General features: G+C 40.7%; 1 protein-coding gene across 4 annotated transcripts in view; it reads left to right on the forward strand.

The window, feature by feature from the left end:
* HLF (HLF transcription factor, PAR bZIP family member) overlaps positions 1-16,046 on the forward strand; it is an 81,586-nt gene extending 65,540 nt beyond the window's left edge. For 3 of the 4 annotated variants that reach the window (XM_016191829.2, XM_060203772.1, XM_060203774.1), the window contains exons 3-4: positions 7,957-8,177; positions 13,663-16,046. In XM_016191829.2, coding sequence (XP_016047315.1) covers positions 7,957-8,177; positions 13,663-13,881 — 440 coding nt within the window. In that variant the 3' untranslated portion in view covers positions 13,882-16,046. The remainder of the gene's footprint in view (positions 1-7,956; positions 8,178-13,662) is intronic. The other variant, XM_007531410.3, reaches the window with a different exon arrangement.
* The last annotated feature ends 539 nt before the right edge of the window (positions 16,047-16,585 follow it).

Consider the following 16,585-nt stretch of genomic DNA (forward strand, 5'->3'; position numbering starts at 1 on the left):
GGAGAGAGGAGGGGAAGACAGAAGGGGAGAGAAAGATAGACACCTGCAGACCTGCTTCACCGCCAGTGAAGCAACTCCCCTGCAGGTGGGGAGCCGGGGGCTGGAACCGGGATCCTTACGCTCGTCCTTGTTCTTTGCGTCATGTGCGCTTAACCCACTGCGCTACCGACCAACCCCATGAATTTTTTTTTTAATTAAAAATTATGAACATTGAAAAGAAGCATCAAGTGTTCCTAGATACTGCAGATTCTGGTTCATTTTCCCCCAAAACTAAGACTAATAAGAGTAACATGGTTGGATGGTGTTTTGTTTTATTTTCAAGTTACAACCAACATACTTCTTTGTTTTTAATTAAGAATATGTTATTTTTCAAAACTCTTGTTTCAGGGATATAATTTCACATCTCCCTAAAATATGTGATAGCCTACCTTGTTCACCACCAACTAATCTTTCCCTCTAGTGAAGAACTTTAAGCCCTCTCCCCCTGGTGTCCTCTCCTCTTGTCAGTAACTCCGTATTTGTAGATACAGGCCAAGGTAAACCCAGTATATATTTTTATTTCATATAATTTTTTAAAAAATTCTTTATTGGAGGATTAATGGTTTACAGTAGACAGTAAAATACAGTAGTTTGTACATGTGTAACATCTCCCAGTTTTTCACATAACAGTTCAACCTCCACTAGGTCCTTCTCTGCCATCATGGTACAGGACCTGAACCCTCCCCTTTACCCCAGAGATTTTTTTTATTTTTTATTTTATTATTATTATTATTATTTTCCTCCAGGGTTATTGCTGGGCTCGGTGCCTGCACCATGAATCCACCGCTCCTGGAGGCCATTTTTCCCCCTTTTTGTTGCCCTAGTTGTTGCAGCCTCATTGCGGTTATTATTGCCATTGTTGACGTTGCTTTGTTGTTGGATAGGACAGAGAGAAATGGAGAGAGGAGGGGAAGACAGAGAGAGAGGGGAGAGAAAGACAGACACCTGCAGACCTGCTTCACCGCCCGTGAAGCGACTCCCCTGCAGGTGGGGAGCCGGGGGCTCGAACCGGGATCCTTACGCCGGTCCCTGCGCTTTGCGCCACGTGCGCTTAACCCACTGCGCCACCGCCCGACTCCCCAGAGATATATTTTTTAAATATTTATTTTGGATAAAGACAGTGAGATGTTGAGAGGGAAGGAGAAGATAGAGAGAGAGAAAGAGAAAGAGAGGGAGAACCTGCAACACTGCTTCATTACTTATGAAGCTTTCCCCTTGCAGTTGGGGACCAGAGGCTTGAATCCGGGTCCTTATATAATATAATGTGTGTGCTCAACCAACTGTACCACCACCCAACTCCAAACCCAGTATTTTAAAGTCATAGCCTTCTTAATTCCATTAATAGCTAATTAGAGAATATATAGATAAATTTATACTAGGATAAACTTATAAAACATTTAAAAGATGAAGTTAGCAAAATATACGATAGGTTAAAATGAGGAAAGCTAAAATTTGACTGCTGAATATAATAAAAGGCCCAAAAAATAGAGCATGAATTAAGGGTATAGTCAGTGTTTTGAAGGTATCAGCTCTCCTTAAATTAATATGACTTCTAGGCAATCTTCATACAAGACACCAATAATATTCTTGAGTGTAACTTAAATATAGTATTTAAGGTATAGTCATGTACTGACATATATATGTTATGAATTGATCTAGAAAAACATAATATGGAAGGAAATTTTCTAGAAGCAGTAAGGGAGGACAGAAATTGTCTTATCAAGTATCAACCCTTACTGTCATCATTATATTAAGACATTTAAGGAATCTTAAATAAAGCCCCTTAGTTATCTCAACACAAAAGTAAATTTAAGATGACTAGGATTCTAAAAAGATGAGTCAAATGTAGAGAAAAGTATAGAATAATATTCATATGTGTATATAAAGGTACATGCATGCATATGTCTGTATGTTATATAAGTTGATGGCAGAGAAACTATGCAAATTAAAAGTCACAAAGGAGAAAGGTTCAAGATATAGTGTTAAGATCACTATAGTGTTAAGATCTTTTCAATAGTGAAAAATGAGGCCAAGTTAGAAATCAGACAACAGCCTGGTAGAAAATAATTTCTATAGATGAAATAGATGAAATGATCATATCCATAGTCCATAAAAAACCCTTCCAAAATAACCAACACATTTAATATTTAATTGTGTGAAAAAACACGCTCTTAAATGTTGGTGGCAGTGTCGATTTATCAGTTGAGCAGTACGTTAGAAATGGAAAATATAGGGGGCCGGGCGGTAGCACAGCGGGTTAAGCGCATGTGGCGCAAAGCACAAGAACCAGCTTAAGGATCCTGGTTCAAGCTCCTGGCTCACCACCAGCAGGGGAGTCGCTTCACAGGTGGTGAAGCAGGTCTGTAGGTGTCTATCTTTCTCTCCCCCTCTCTGTCTTCCCCTCCTCTCTCCATTTCTCTGTCCTATTCAATAACAATGACAACAATAATAAGTAATAACAATACCGATAAACAAGGGCAACAAAAGGGAAAAAAAAGAAATGGAAAATATACATGTCTTTTGCATGAGCAGTTTTACTGCTAGAAGCATTTTTTTTTTTTTTGCAAAAATGCACAAGTGAACATTTATCAGTCACTGAGGAATGTTATATGCTCAAACTTAGGAATGCTACACATCCTTTATTATTTTTTCTCTAATTTTTTATTATCTTTATTTTATTGGATAGAGACAGCCAGAAATTGAGAGAGAAGGGTGAGATAGAGGGAAAGAGAGACAGAGAGACACCTGCAGCACTGCTTCACCACTTATGAAGCTTTCCCCCTGCAGGTAGGTACCAGGGACTCGAATCAGGGTTTTTTTTTGTTTTTTTAAATATATATATTATTAATTAATTTATTTATTCCCTTTTGTTGCCCTTGTTGTTGTTTTATTGTTGTAGATATTCTTGTTGTCATCGTTGTTGGATAGGACAGAGAGAAATGGAGAGAGGAGGGGAAGACAGAGACGGGGAGAGAAAGACAGACACCTGCAGACCTGCTTCACCGCCTGTGAAGCGACGCCCCTGCAGGTGGAGAGCCCGGGGCTCGAACCGGGATCCTTAGGCAGGTCCTTGCGCTTTGCGCCACGTGCGCTTAACCCGCTGCCTACCGCCCGCTTTGCGCCACGTGCGCTTAACCCGCTGCCTACCGCCCGACTCCCCTCAAATCAGGGTTTTTGTGCATTGTAACATGTGCGCTCAATTAGGTGTGCCACCACCCAGCCCCCTACACAGCCTTTAAAAGTAACAAAGTATGTATTTGATTTTGTATTAATGCAGAAAATTGTACATGATGTAGTAGACTACTGAAAAGTAATTTAAGATATGTAGGGAGAATTATTCTGAGTTGAATCATTTATGTGTAAAGTTAAGGTGTAAGAAGTTTACAGCAAGCAGCAAAGAATGTTTCCTCTGAGAAGGTCATTGAGATGAACTGGGGCAGGGGAGGAGCAAGAACTAGAACTTTCACTTTCTTAAAAAAAAAAGACAAAGAAGAAATATTTGCACATACATACCTGCAGTGGTGGGTTTGTAGTGCTGACACTGAGCCCCAGGCAATAACTATTGTGGAAATTAAAAAAAAAAGGCAAATAAATAACAACAGCAGCAAAAAACCCATTGCAATGAACATACTTGGTAATTTTTTAAATGAAATGTAGAGACAGAGATAGCTTACCCTATAGAATACATGCCTTATCATGAGCAAGATCCTAGGTTCAAGTCTTGCCAGCATGTGGCAGCATCATGAACCACACTGGAGGGAGGGACTGGAGGGTAGAGCAGTGCGGTGTATCTCCCCCCTCTCTCTCTTCCTTTCTCTCTAAAATATAAAGAATGAGGAAAAAAATATATATATAAAGAATGAGAGGGGGGTCGGGTGGTGGCGCAGTGGGTTAAGCGCATGTGGCACAAAGCGCAGGGACCGGCGTAAGGATCCCGGTTCGAGCCCCCGGCACCCCACCTGCAGGGGAGTCGCTTCACAGGCGGTGAAGCAGGTCTGCAGGTGTCTATCTTTCTCTCCCCTTCTCTGTCTTCCCCTCCTCTCTCCATTTCTCTCTATCCTATCCAACAACGAATTGCGTCAACAAGGGCAATAATAATAACCACAACGAAGCTACAACAAGGGCAACAAAAGGGGGGAAAAATGGCCTCCAGGAGCGGTGGATTCATGGTGCAGGCACCGAGCCCAGCAATAACCCTGGAGGAGGAAAAAAAAAAAAAAGAATGAGAAAGAGAGGCCTCTTGTGGCGATATCACATATGTACAAGAACCCCACTGCCACATTGAAAAAAAATGTAGTGTTAAGTGTGTATTCTTTTTTTTAAAAAACATATTTATTTATTTATTCCCTTTTGTTGCCCTTGTTGTTTTATTGTTGTAGTTATTGATGTCATTGTTGTTGGATAGGACAGAGAGAAATGGAGAGAGGAGGGGAAGACAGAGAGGGGGAGAGAAAGATAGACACCTGTAGACCCGCTTCACCACCTGTGAAGTGACTCCCCTGCAGGTGGGGAGCGGGGATCTCGAACCGGGATCCTTATGCCGGTCCTTGCGCTTCACACCACCTGCGCTTAAGCCACTTCATTACCACCCAACTGCCAAGTGTGCATTCTTAAAAAGATTATTTATTGAGAGAGAGAAGGAGAGAGATGTAATCTGACCCAGAGAATTGCCCTAGCACATGTGATAACCTGGGAAAGAGCTCAGGACCTCTTGCTTACATGTTGGAGGCTCTAGTCATTGCACCATTGCCCAGCCCTCAACATGTGCATTCTTAAGTTGAACATCTGTATAATAATTTTTTAAAATTATACAAAAAATAAGAAAAGAAAATGACACTCCCTATTACTTAATGACATGGCTGACATTATGGAATAAAGCAGAGCAAATTCAGGAGAAATTATAACATGCATAATGACGTGAGGGTATCTTTGGGAAGAAAGAGAACCTGTCTTCTTCTCAGACCCTTTGCTACTTGCTGTTTGATGCTGGGGATGCCACTGACCTTGTCTGCAGTTCAGTTAGATTTTCCTCATGCTGCAGGGACAACTGACCTACTTTCGTTGGAAGAAGGGTTTAGAGAGGAAAGATGGCCAAGGCAGGTTCTGCCTAAATTTGAGGTGTTATTGTTAGAAATCCCATGAATGAATGTCAGAGTCCAATCTCTGAGAAGGCTGACACTAGATGAGGAATATTCTTTGTAGAGGCTGAACTCTGAAGTGGACACCACAGTGAGGGATGGAGATAAAACAAATGAAACATAAATGACCATAGTTTGGTAGAGGAGGGGTGTGTGCGTGCGTGTGTGTGTGTGTGTGTGTGTGTGTGTGTAGTTTAAAAGCATATATAATGCAGCAGAGGAGCACTTTATAATATAGAAAGTAGAAAACTGAAGTGATGAGGAATTGGAAGCAATTAAATCTGGGGAAATATTAAGAAGTCTATAGGGTAGAGCAAAGGGTGCATTAGCCAGTGTGTGTATTGGGAGCAAAACGGTAGGGGACGATGGTGGTTGTTAGTGATTGGGCCTTCGGTAGCTGAGTTATCTAGTTCAAAGAGAGTTTCTAAAGGGAAAATAAAATCCCTGCTTGATTCAGATCTGCTTCACTTTCTGAGGATATGTCAAGACACACAAGATCAAATCTAGCTTGACACCATCCAATACAGAGCTCAGCAGTCTCTGCAAGCCAGTGGAGCTGCAGCCTGGCTAATGAGAAATCTCTGCCCTCTGCCAAGGCTGCAGGGGCCCATCTCTTCCTCTTTGGCAAGCACGATACAAAGAAAGCACAAAGTAGAATGGGGGCCTAAAGGTCACCCAGAATGTTCATTTTGCAAGCCCCCCACCAGGCTTTTCCAGAAAACAGACAAGCATGGCTTCATGGTTTAGATAGACTGCAAACCAATGACTTTTTGGTTCAACTTTGATTAGGGTTTAATGAAATATAAAGGATCCTTCACACACAGTCCATGCACTGGCAATGAGGAAGAGATGGAGATAACCAAACATAGATATCTATGTCCTCTTTTATCCTCTGGTTATGAAAGAAGTGATGCTTTTTTTTAAATTTATTTTTTCCTTTATTGGGGGATTAATGTATTACATTTGACAGTAAATACAATAGTTTGTGCATAACATTTCTCAGTTTCCCACATAACAATACAATCCTGACTAGGTCCTCTGTCATCCTTTTCTAGAACCTGGAACCCGCCCCCCCCCCCCAGACCCTTTTACTTTGGTGCAATACCCAACTCCAGTGAAAGAAGTGATTCTAAAATTCAGATGAAACTAAAAGATTCACAGCTCCCCTATATAAGCATTCCTATTATTACATTCACTCTCACTGGCAAGGCACATTAAAAAACACTTTTATTTATTTATTATTGGATAGAGAAAATGAGAGGGGAGGGGGAAGCAGAGAGGGAGAGAGACAGAGAGATAGCAGCAGCACTGCTTCACTACTAGTGAAGCTTTCCCCCTGCAGGTGGGGACCAGGGGCTTGAACCTGGGTCCTTATGCACTGTAATGTGAGCACTTAACCAGGTGCAACACCACATGGTCCCAGCAAGACACATCTCAAAATGCAGTAGACCTGTTGTTCTATTGACATTTGGGCATTGGACATTGTCTTTTTTTTTTTGTGCCTCCAGGGTTATTGCTGGGGCTCAGTACCTACACCATGAATCCACTGCTCCTGGAGGCCATTTCTTTTTCCCTTTTGTTGCCCCTGTTTTATCACTGTTGTTGATGTCATTGTTGGATAATACAGAGAGAAATGGAAAGAGGAGGGGAAGATAGAGAGGGGGAGAGAAAGATAGACACATGCAGACCTGCTTCACCGCTTGTGACGCAACCCCACCTGCAGATGCTCGAACCGGGATCCTTACAAGTGATCCTTGTACTTTGCACCATGTGTGCTTAACCTGCTGCACTATCACCCAGCCCCCGGACATTGTTCTATGGGATATTTCAGTTGTTTACCCTGGAGTCTCAAGTGAAATTTAGATGGTCTGTATTAGGTTCTTCCTAATGGATCAGACCTATCTCAAACCCACCCTCTTCTCACTGACTCATTGCTAATATTAATGGGTTTTCACAATAGTCATGTAGCTGACTTCTACCTTTAATATTGCCCCCTTCAGTCTGTTCCTCATGTCTGAATCTTCTTTCCCAGATTTTGGCTCTGTTTATCACTTCTGTGCTTAGAATACTTCAGGACCTTTCATAGTGTTCCCACTGTCTACCTCCCCCAACTACTTCTCTTTCTTGTATGTGGGCCTCACCTTCTACCCTTCCTGTGGCTCTGCTTCAGTGCCACAAGCTACCCAAAACTGCCACTCAGAAATGTAGCCTTCTCTCTTATTTTTGTGCTCCTACTGCCTTCATCAAGAATTATTAATTTTCTCAAGATGTGCTATGCCACATTATCTCTAGAAAGCATCCTAAACTCCTTTGGATAATATACAGTTCCTCACAGCTGTAAGTATATGAACTTTGTTTCCATCCCAGAACCTCACTATATCCTTTCTGGTTAGTGACTATGCTGACCCCCTAAAACTCACTTGGGAGACAACTTAAAGGTAAAAATAAAAAACAAACAAAACATACATTTCTCTTCATTATCCCTTGTAGAATGCTTATCATCTAGTGTTCCATGGAAGGAAAGAATAAATGCATATGTGTATTTTTTCAGTTTGTCAACATGTATATGTAAACATGTGGGTCTTTGCTTTCTTTACATGAATAAAATTCCACTCAGCTGACTGTGCTCTCAGAAACATGGTGAGAATGAATAAGATAAGCAATGCTAGGGTCACAGATACATCAGAAGAGTCTTGCTGCTCATCCTGAAACAACAGTAAGTGTCTGTCTACTGGGTGTCCTCAAGTGTTCATGAATTAAAACGACTGTGTTATTCTAGGCCAGCTGTTGCCTGCAAATCGCAACACACCGAGCCCCATTGATCCTGACACCATCCAGGTCCCGGTGGGTTATGAGCCAGACCCAGCAGATCTGGCCCTATCCAGCATCCCTGGCCAGGAAATGTTTGACCCTCGCAAACGCAAGTTCTCGGAAGAAGAACTGAAGCCACAGCCCATGATTAAGAAGGCTCGCAAAGTCTTTATCCCTGATGATCTGAAGGTAAATTGGAACTGGTAATCAGGCTGTGGGAAAATGGAGGGTGGTATTAAGAAGTCAGTGATCTCAGGAAGATAACATAAAATGAAAGTCTATGTTTTGGGATCCTATTTGTTTCCTTTTTTAAAATTTTATTTATTTATTTATTTATTTTGCCTCCAGGGTTATTGCTGGGGCTCAGTGCCTGCACTATGAGTCTACTGCTACTGAAGGCCATTTTTTCCCATTTTGTTGCTACCTTTGTCATCATTATTATTGTTGTTATTGCTGCTATTGTTGCAGGATAGGACAGAGAGAAATCTAGAGAGGAGGGGAAGACAGAGATGGGGAGAGAAAGCTAGACACCTACAGACCTGCTTCACTGCCTGTGAAGCGACCCCCCATAGGTGGGGAACCAGGGGCTCTAACCTGGATCTTTATGCTGGTCCTTGTGCTTTATGCCACATGCGCTTAACCCACTGCGCTACTGCCTGGCCCCTTCCTTATTTTTAAATTTCTATATTGGAGAGTTAATGTTTTACAGTTGACAGTAAATACAATAGTATTTATACATGCACATTGGATCCTATTTCTTGGCAGTTGATGATAGCCTACTTGTTTGTTTTCTGAAATATGTCTTTCGTGCTTTGATAGTAAACATTTCTTGTCTTGACAATGCGCTGACATAAGGAGAAGCAATAACATGTTGAGGTGATTTAAACCCTGTGAAGAAAGCAAGCCTCCAACTATCTGCAGTGAAGTCCATGAAAATAGTGACATCAGAATGAAATCTTTCAATGTTGGAAAGAGAAAGGCAATTACTTGGAAGGGTAACCAAACTCTAAGGGTTATCTTCTCTCTGAAGGTTAATTGTTGCCATTTCCCTGAAGGCCTCCAGGAATGTCAGCTAGAGATAGAACTTCTTTCCACCTTGAATGACCGGGGTGGGATTTTATGTATGGAAGCTAGTGAGTTTCCAGCAATTACTTATATATAATTTTCACTCTTCAGCTCAAGATCTGATTGTTGAGAATCTCAACAAAAGGTTTATTCTGGATTTGTTGTTGTTGGTGGTGTTTTGTTGTCAGATTAAGGGAACACATGATTTATGAAGGGTAATAAATTTACCTTCGAAAGTCAAATACAACTTAGTACAAAATAAATCTGGCACATTTAATGATACCCTAGGGAAAAATATTCTTTGCAAAATTATGCCACATTCTTCTAATATTAAAATAGAACCATTTTTATTAGCTAGTGTTTAGAATTATTTGTGTTTATGCTTCTCTCCAATCATCTAGACAATAAAGAGATGATTATGTACATTGAAGCCACTGGAACCAGACACAAATAGCTGTTGTTCTAAGTTTTGACACCCTCATTTCCCAAACCTAGATAGGATTCACATGGAGAAAGATGCCAAGTCTGTGGAAATGGGAATTTGGGACATTGTTCCTTGTATTGAATTGGATGAGTTGCCTCTGCTGTTCCTAACTGCAAAGAGCACTGGAGTAAAAAAATATATATCGACAGTCACTGTTGTTATCCCCAGACCTGGTATGACCTTTAGTGATGTGAAGGACTAATGTCAGGACTGAAAGAGATTTTAGAGACTCATTAGTTAACTCAAAGCTACCATGTTGCAGTTGAGGAAATGGAGATGTCAAGAGTCTAGAAGAAAGAGGAATACTTGTACTTAACAAAAAGCTTCCAGAAAGGTCACTGTGGCATGTTGACTCCATCAAGGGAGTTTCAACAGGGACCCTTGGATGACAAACTAATAGTTGCCAGAGAATCTAGAAAGGAAAGTGCATAATAAAAATATCAGAAAAATCCAAACTAGTTAGAAAATCTAAACTAGTAAGAAAGGCTCAATGAGATTAGGTACCAGGTAATTAGCTGTCTGCATACACTTTAGATCTTATATCTTAAATCAAAACAGGGCATCTATTTAGCATTAATTTCCTCTTGAAGGAAAGCTATCTTAAAAGGATACTGCTTAGTGGTAGATGCGATTTTCAGCCATATCTTCACAGGGTTTCCAAATTTACAAGTTCAAAGGGAAGAGCAAGTTATCTTAATAATCCAGGTAACCTTGGCAACAAAGAGATCATGCACAAACTGTGCTGGAATTATGCATATTACTGCTGCCATGGCCAGGCCTGACCTTTAACATGACAGGTAAGCACTAGGCGGGAATATTATTTTGCCAAATGAACTTTGGTTGCTTCAGTTGTGAGTGAAGCCTCAGGCCATAGATCATGAGTTTTTGCAAAGCAAGAAGCCAAGCTGTGTAACACCTTCCTACTCTGGCAAGAGAAGAGTGAATTGGGATAGGTGAGAGAAGTGTTTCTGGCCCCCAGCATTGGATAAGCAAATAGATTGGTTAAGTGCATATGGCATGGTACAAAGTGCAAGGACCAGTGTAAGAATCCCAGTTTGAGCCCCCGTCTCCCCACCTGCAGGAGGGTCGCTTCACAAGCAGTGAAGCAGGTCTGCAGGTTCCCCCCAACCATCTTCCCCTCCTCTCTCGATTTCTCTCTGTCCTATCCAGTAACAGTAATAACAGTAAGAGCAACAAGGGCAACAAAATGGGGAAAATGGCCTCCAGGAGCTGTGGATTCATAGTGCAGGCACTGAGCCCCAGCAATAACCCTGAGGGCGAAAGAAGAGAGAGCGAGATAGAGAGATAGAGAGAGAGAAGGAAGGAAAGAAAGAAAAGAAAAAGAAAAGAAAAGAAAACAGTGGTGAGGTTTTGTCAAATTAGAGGCCCTTGGAAAGAGATGGGGAAAGATTGAGCAGTAGCTAGATAACATCTGCACCTTAGATAGAGAAGGGCACAGGGGATTTAGTGACAAATTTACCAGCCCCACTAAATATCCTAAATTCCCCTCTTTAACCTTTCTCAAGTAAGCTTTTTTTTTCTTTCTTTCCTATATCCATCTATCACCCCTTCCTTCCTACCTTCTGGATCCTTTGCTCCTCTCTTATTCCCAGCAATCCTCCTACCTAAGATGGTCTCAATTCCACACTTTCTGGCTCATCTGGACGTGTAGATGAACAGGTGAATCTAGGAAATGAGCACACTTTACTCCCCTTGCTTTTCCCAGCCCTTCTCTTGGGCTGCCTATATAGACTCTGCCCTTCCTTTATCTCCCGGCTCCATTTTGTAGCATCAACAGCAAGTTTCCCCAACAGACCTTGCACATCTGCCCCAAATTTAGTTATCTAGCTGTTTCTCAGTAGACAGCCTAGGATGGATTCTGGTTCCAGATAAAATGAACATCTGTTTTTTTCTTTGTTAAATGTTATCAAATGCACAGGAAGCCAGATATACTTTATAAAAAGTAGTACTAGCTGATGAATGGCAGCCAGACTGAAAGTGCACACTCTTCTTTGCTCTTGTACAGGGCAAATGTCTGCAGAGGGGAATAGGACCACTAACCGTGGGCCTTCCTAGCAACCTTAGACCCCCCCATCCATGTCATCTCCTCCTAATTTACCACCTGTCACTTGGAGTCCTGGGGGAGGATAAAAGCTGGTCTCACCCACTTCTTCTGGGGGATATGTAACTGCAGGTATTAACCTTGCAGGGCTGGAAGAATTTATTGCTGCAAGTTGGGGGTGGGGGTAGGGAGAAGAGTTGCAAAATTCTCCAGATGAATTGGCAAGATCTAAAAGAAATTTTTCACACTTCTTTGTCTTCCTCACAATGTTTTCCTTTCTCTTGGTAAGGGGAGCAGAGCTAGGAGGTGGAAGGAGGAACTGCTTTCACATTGACCTCAGTTAAATATTACTCGATTAGGGTCTAGAAAGCATCTAAATGGGAAGTTAGAGAAAATCATTTAAATTATAGCTATCAACATAAATATATTTATTAGTAGCAGGTGGAGTTTTTTGTTTAGTTTTAATTATCCATATAAAGGATATAAAAAAAGATACTACTTTTCTCTTTAGATTCCCTCCTTCAATCTCTCTTCTAAAGCACTGATTTTAATAGCTTGGTGTAAATCCTTCTGGGTATCATTCTATGAATAGATAGTATTACATTTAAAAAATTTTTTATTTCATTATATTTATTCCCTTTTGTTGCTCTTGTTGTTTTATTGTTGTAGTAATTATTATTGTCATCAGTGTTGGATAGGACAGAGAGAAATGGAGAGAGGAGGGGAAGACCAAGAGGGGGAGAGGAAGACAGACACCTGCAGACCTGCTTCACCATCTGTGAAGCGACTACCCTGCAGGTGGGGAGCTGGGGGCTCGACACAGGGATCCTTAGGCTCATCCCTGTGCTTTGCACCACATGCACTTAACTTGCAGCGCTACCGCCCAACTCTCCAGTATTACATTTTTTAACCAAAGTGAGATGCAGCCATAAATATTTATCTGCAAATCGCTATTGTTTCTACCCACACAGTGGCATTTCATAAACATCTTTTTGGTTCAGTTGTATCACTATATTTAACAGCAGCATAGTATTCTTTTGTATGATTTCATCTCAATGTAGTTATTAAATCTATTGATAATGTGCCCCATAATTTTCTTTTGTAATGCCGCCATTGAAATGTGCCTGTGCTGGTACATATGCATGAAGATTGCTAGAGGATGAACAAATGTTTAGCAGAGTTGGAGTTGTTAAATCAATTGTATCCATTTAAATAGTTGATAGAGGGCCTGGGACAGAGTAGCTTACAGAGCTTGCATGTGTGGGGCCCTAGGCTTGATCTCCTCCACTAATGTATGCCTCTCTCACTGTTTTGTAAACACTGTTTCATATAAATAAATAACTTTAGGGAGCCGGGTGGTAGCGCAGTGGGTTAAGTGCATGTGGCGCAAAGCTCAAGGACCGGTATAAGGATCTAGGTTTGAGCCCTCTGCTCCCCACCTGCAGGGGAGTCGCTTCACAAGGGTGAAGCAGGTCTGCAGGTGCCTATCTTTCTCTCCCCCTCTCTGTCTTCCCCTCATCTCTCCATTTCTCTCTGTCCTATCCATCGACGATGACAAAAATAATAACTACAACAATTAAACACAACAAGGGCAACAATAGGGAATAAATATTTTTAAAAAAGGACTTTAAAAGTTACAGCAGTTATAAAATCTTAAAAATAGTTCATAGATTTACCAAGCCACCTTCCAACAATGTGGTGTTCAATTTATTCAAAAACATATGAATGCCCATGGGATTAAAGGGTTGATAAAATAAAATTTCCAGCAGAAAGAACCAAGAGCTTTAAAATATTACTCAGGGTGTTCAGTAAACGTTCATTAACATTCAGCCTCTGATCCTTCCCTCTCCTGGGCACAGAAGGTAGGGTTGTATTGTGACAGGTCAATCCTCACTTCAGGAAGGAATCTCTGACAGACTACTTTCTCAGACATGCACAACTTGCAAAGGATAGAGATGATAGAGACGTGGGCTAGGGCTTGATGTGGGCCACCACCCCTGGCTGACATTTGGGTTTTGCTGAAATCTAATATCTTGTTTCTGTTTCCTCCTGTAACAAATGAGCAGGATGACAAGTACTGGGCAAGGCGCAGAAAGAACAACATGGCGGCTAAGCGCTCCCGCGATGCCCGGAGGCTGAAGGAGAATCAGATTGCCATCCGGGCCTCGTTCCTGGAGAAGGAGAACTCCGCCCTCCGCCAGGAGGTGGCTGACTTGCGGAAGGAGCTGGGCAAATGCAAGAACATACTTGCCAAGTATGAGGCCAGGCACGGGCCACTGTAAGCTGGCATTTTTGTGGGCTGGCTTTTGAATAGATGGACAGCTTGTTTCCTGTCTGATAGCACCACACCTGAACCAACCTTTCTGACATCAGCACTTTACCAGAGGCATAAACACAACTGACTCACATTTTGGTGTGTGTGTGTGTGTGTGTGTGTGTCTGTGTGTGTGTGTGTGTGTGTGTCTGTGTGTGTGTGTGTGTCTGTGTGTGTGTGTGTGTGTGTGTGTGTACATGTGCTTGTGCTCATGTGTATGGTCTGCAGTATGTGTGTGTGTAGGTGCATTCCTTGCACTTACCATTTTAAGACCGATCTTTCATCTTTTAGTCCCTATAAAGAAAGGTGCCATGTTTTTACTGGACTATGGAGACCTTCTATGGGTTTCTCCCCCCACCCCCACCCCCTACTCCTACCCTTTGAATGTTGCTTCGTGTTGGTTCTTTGTACTCTTCCAGGACCCTCATCTTAGGTTCACTAACAAGGACCCTTATAACATAGTAGATCTGTTTTCAACTACGAACTCTTGTTTCTGTTTTAACCTGTAAGTTACCGTGGTAATTAGGTGCACAAGATAACTTATCACTACACTGCAGCTCTATTCAGTTATAGGTTGCTTTCCTCATATTTTCAGTTCTGGTGATAATCGTCTTCAAATTTAAAAGTGCTGTTTAGATTTGTTAGGTCCCATATTTACTTACTGCTGTTCACTAAGTTTCCTTTTAATTCCACCAACCACAGATAAGTAAGAGTACTGTTATAGAACACAGAGTGTGTTTTTTGCACTGTCTGTACCTAAAGCAATAATCCTATTGTACGCTAGAGCATGCTGCCTGAGTATTACTAGTGGACGTAGGATATTTTCCTTACCCAAGAATTTCACCGTCTTTTAAAAAGCAAAAATTAAAGCAATGCATTTGAGCATGCTCAGAACATCCCCAGGACAGAGAAGTAGAGGGAACTGACAGATCTAAGAAGGAGGGGCTAATTTATCAGTATACAATAAAAAATGCATCTCGGAACAGTTTTGGACATTGATATGATTGGTTTTGTTTCTTCCCTTTCCTATGCCCATCTTGCACTTTTTCTAGATAAAGTTTTCCGTATCCCTCTTGATAGTCAAACAATTCAATTAAGATTCAGTTTCCCTTATTTTTGTAATATATATATTTTGTGAATTATATCTTGCTGTTTAAAATCAGTTAAGTTAATAAGTTGATGTTCTGTAATATCCTTTTTCCTGGTGGTGTCATTTTTGAATGCTTTATAAATTAATGATTTGGGAGCTTATGTTTATTATTCTCTGTTTGCTTTAGAATGTACATGCTATTATAAAGTGGAATTCTGAAAAAATGAATGTAAAAGACACTGGTGTAACTCAGAAGGGGATGGTGTTGTTACAAACTGTGGTTAATCCAATCAATATAAATGTTTACTATAGACCAAAAGGAGAGATTATTAAATTGTTTAATGTTTATACAGAGTAATTATAGGAAGTTCTTTTTGTACAGTATTTTTCAGATATAAATACTGACAATGTATTTTGGAAGACATATATTATATATAGCAAAGAAAAAAAGGTAGATTATTCCATGTTTTAAAATCATATTGCAAAGATATATATTCATCATTGTTGTACAGAGAAGAAGTGCTTGGGGGGTTTAAAGTCTTTAAAATTTTAAGCTTATCACTGATACATCAGCATGTTTTCTGCTTTAAATTAAAATTTTATGACAGCATCCAGGCTTGTGACGAATCCTGCTCTAAAACATCAAAGCTTTCATATTTTCTATTAGGTCTCAGAAAGAAGTCAGTTAATGTCACCCAAAAGCACAAAATGAATGTTAGTCAAATATTTATTGGATGATACAGTGTTTTTTAGGAAAAGCATCTGCCACAAAAAAATGTTCACTTCAAAATTACGAGTTCCTGGAATGGAATATCATCACAAGCACCTCAAACAATTCTGTTCTCCTCTGTGGACACGTGCATCATATGCAGTGTAAGGTTGATATCGGTGCTATGTGTATGGCTTATAACTTGATAGATGTTTTGACTTAAAAGATGATTGTTCCTTTGTTTTACTAAGCTGTGTAATGTCAAGAGATCTTGCTGTTATTGCAAAGAAACATTTTGTGCTAGATTATTAAAAATGTCCTTTCATCAATGGAATATTCTAGTTTTGTGCCTCTAACATGTCTGCTTTTTTACTTTATTCTTTTTACTTTTTTATTTTTATTGCCACCAGAGTTATCGCTAGGGTTTGGTGTCAGCAGCCATTTTTCTTTCTATGTTGGTAAGTCAGAAACTGAGAAGCGAGGGAGAGAAAAAACTAAGACACCTGCAGACCTGCCTTGCCACATGTGAAGCATTGTCCCATAGTTAAGGATGGAGGCTTGAACAAGTGGTAATTTGTCCTTTTAACCAGGTGTACCACTGACAAGACCTCAAGTTTTCTGCTTCATTAATCATCTGGTGGTTGCCTTGTCAGTCCATCACAAATAGTTCTCTCGTGTATCAGAGTGAAACATGAATAGTAGGCTACTCCTATTAGATACTCATTTTTACTTAGGTACAGATTCTGATGGGAGAGTGTTAGAATTGAAATCCATTGTTCAAGTTTTTTTTTTATTATTTAAGAAAGGATTAATTAACAAAACCATAGGGTAGGAGGGGTACAACTCCACACAATTCCCACCACCCAGTCTCCA

Source organism: Erinaceus europaeus, chromosome 12, assembly GCF_950295315.1.
Source record: "Erinaceus europaeus chromosome 12, mEriEur2.1, whole genome shotgun sequence".
NCBI classification, from domain to species: domain Eukaryota; kingdom Metazoa; phylum Chordata; class Mammalia; order Eulipotyphla; family Erinaceidae; genus Erinaceus; species Erinaceus europaeus.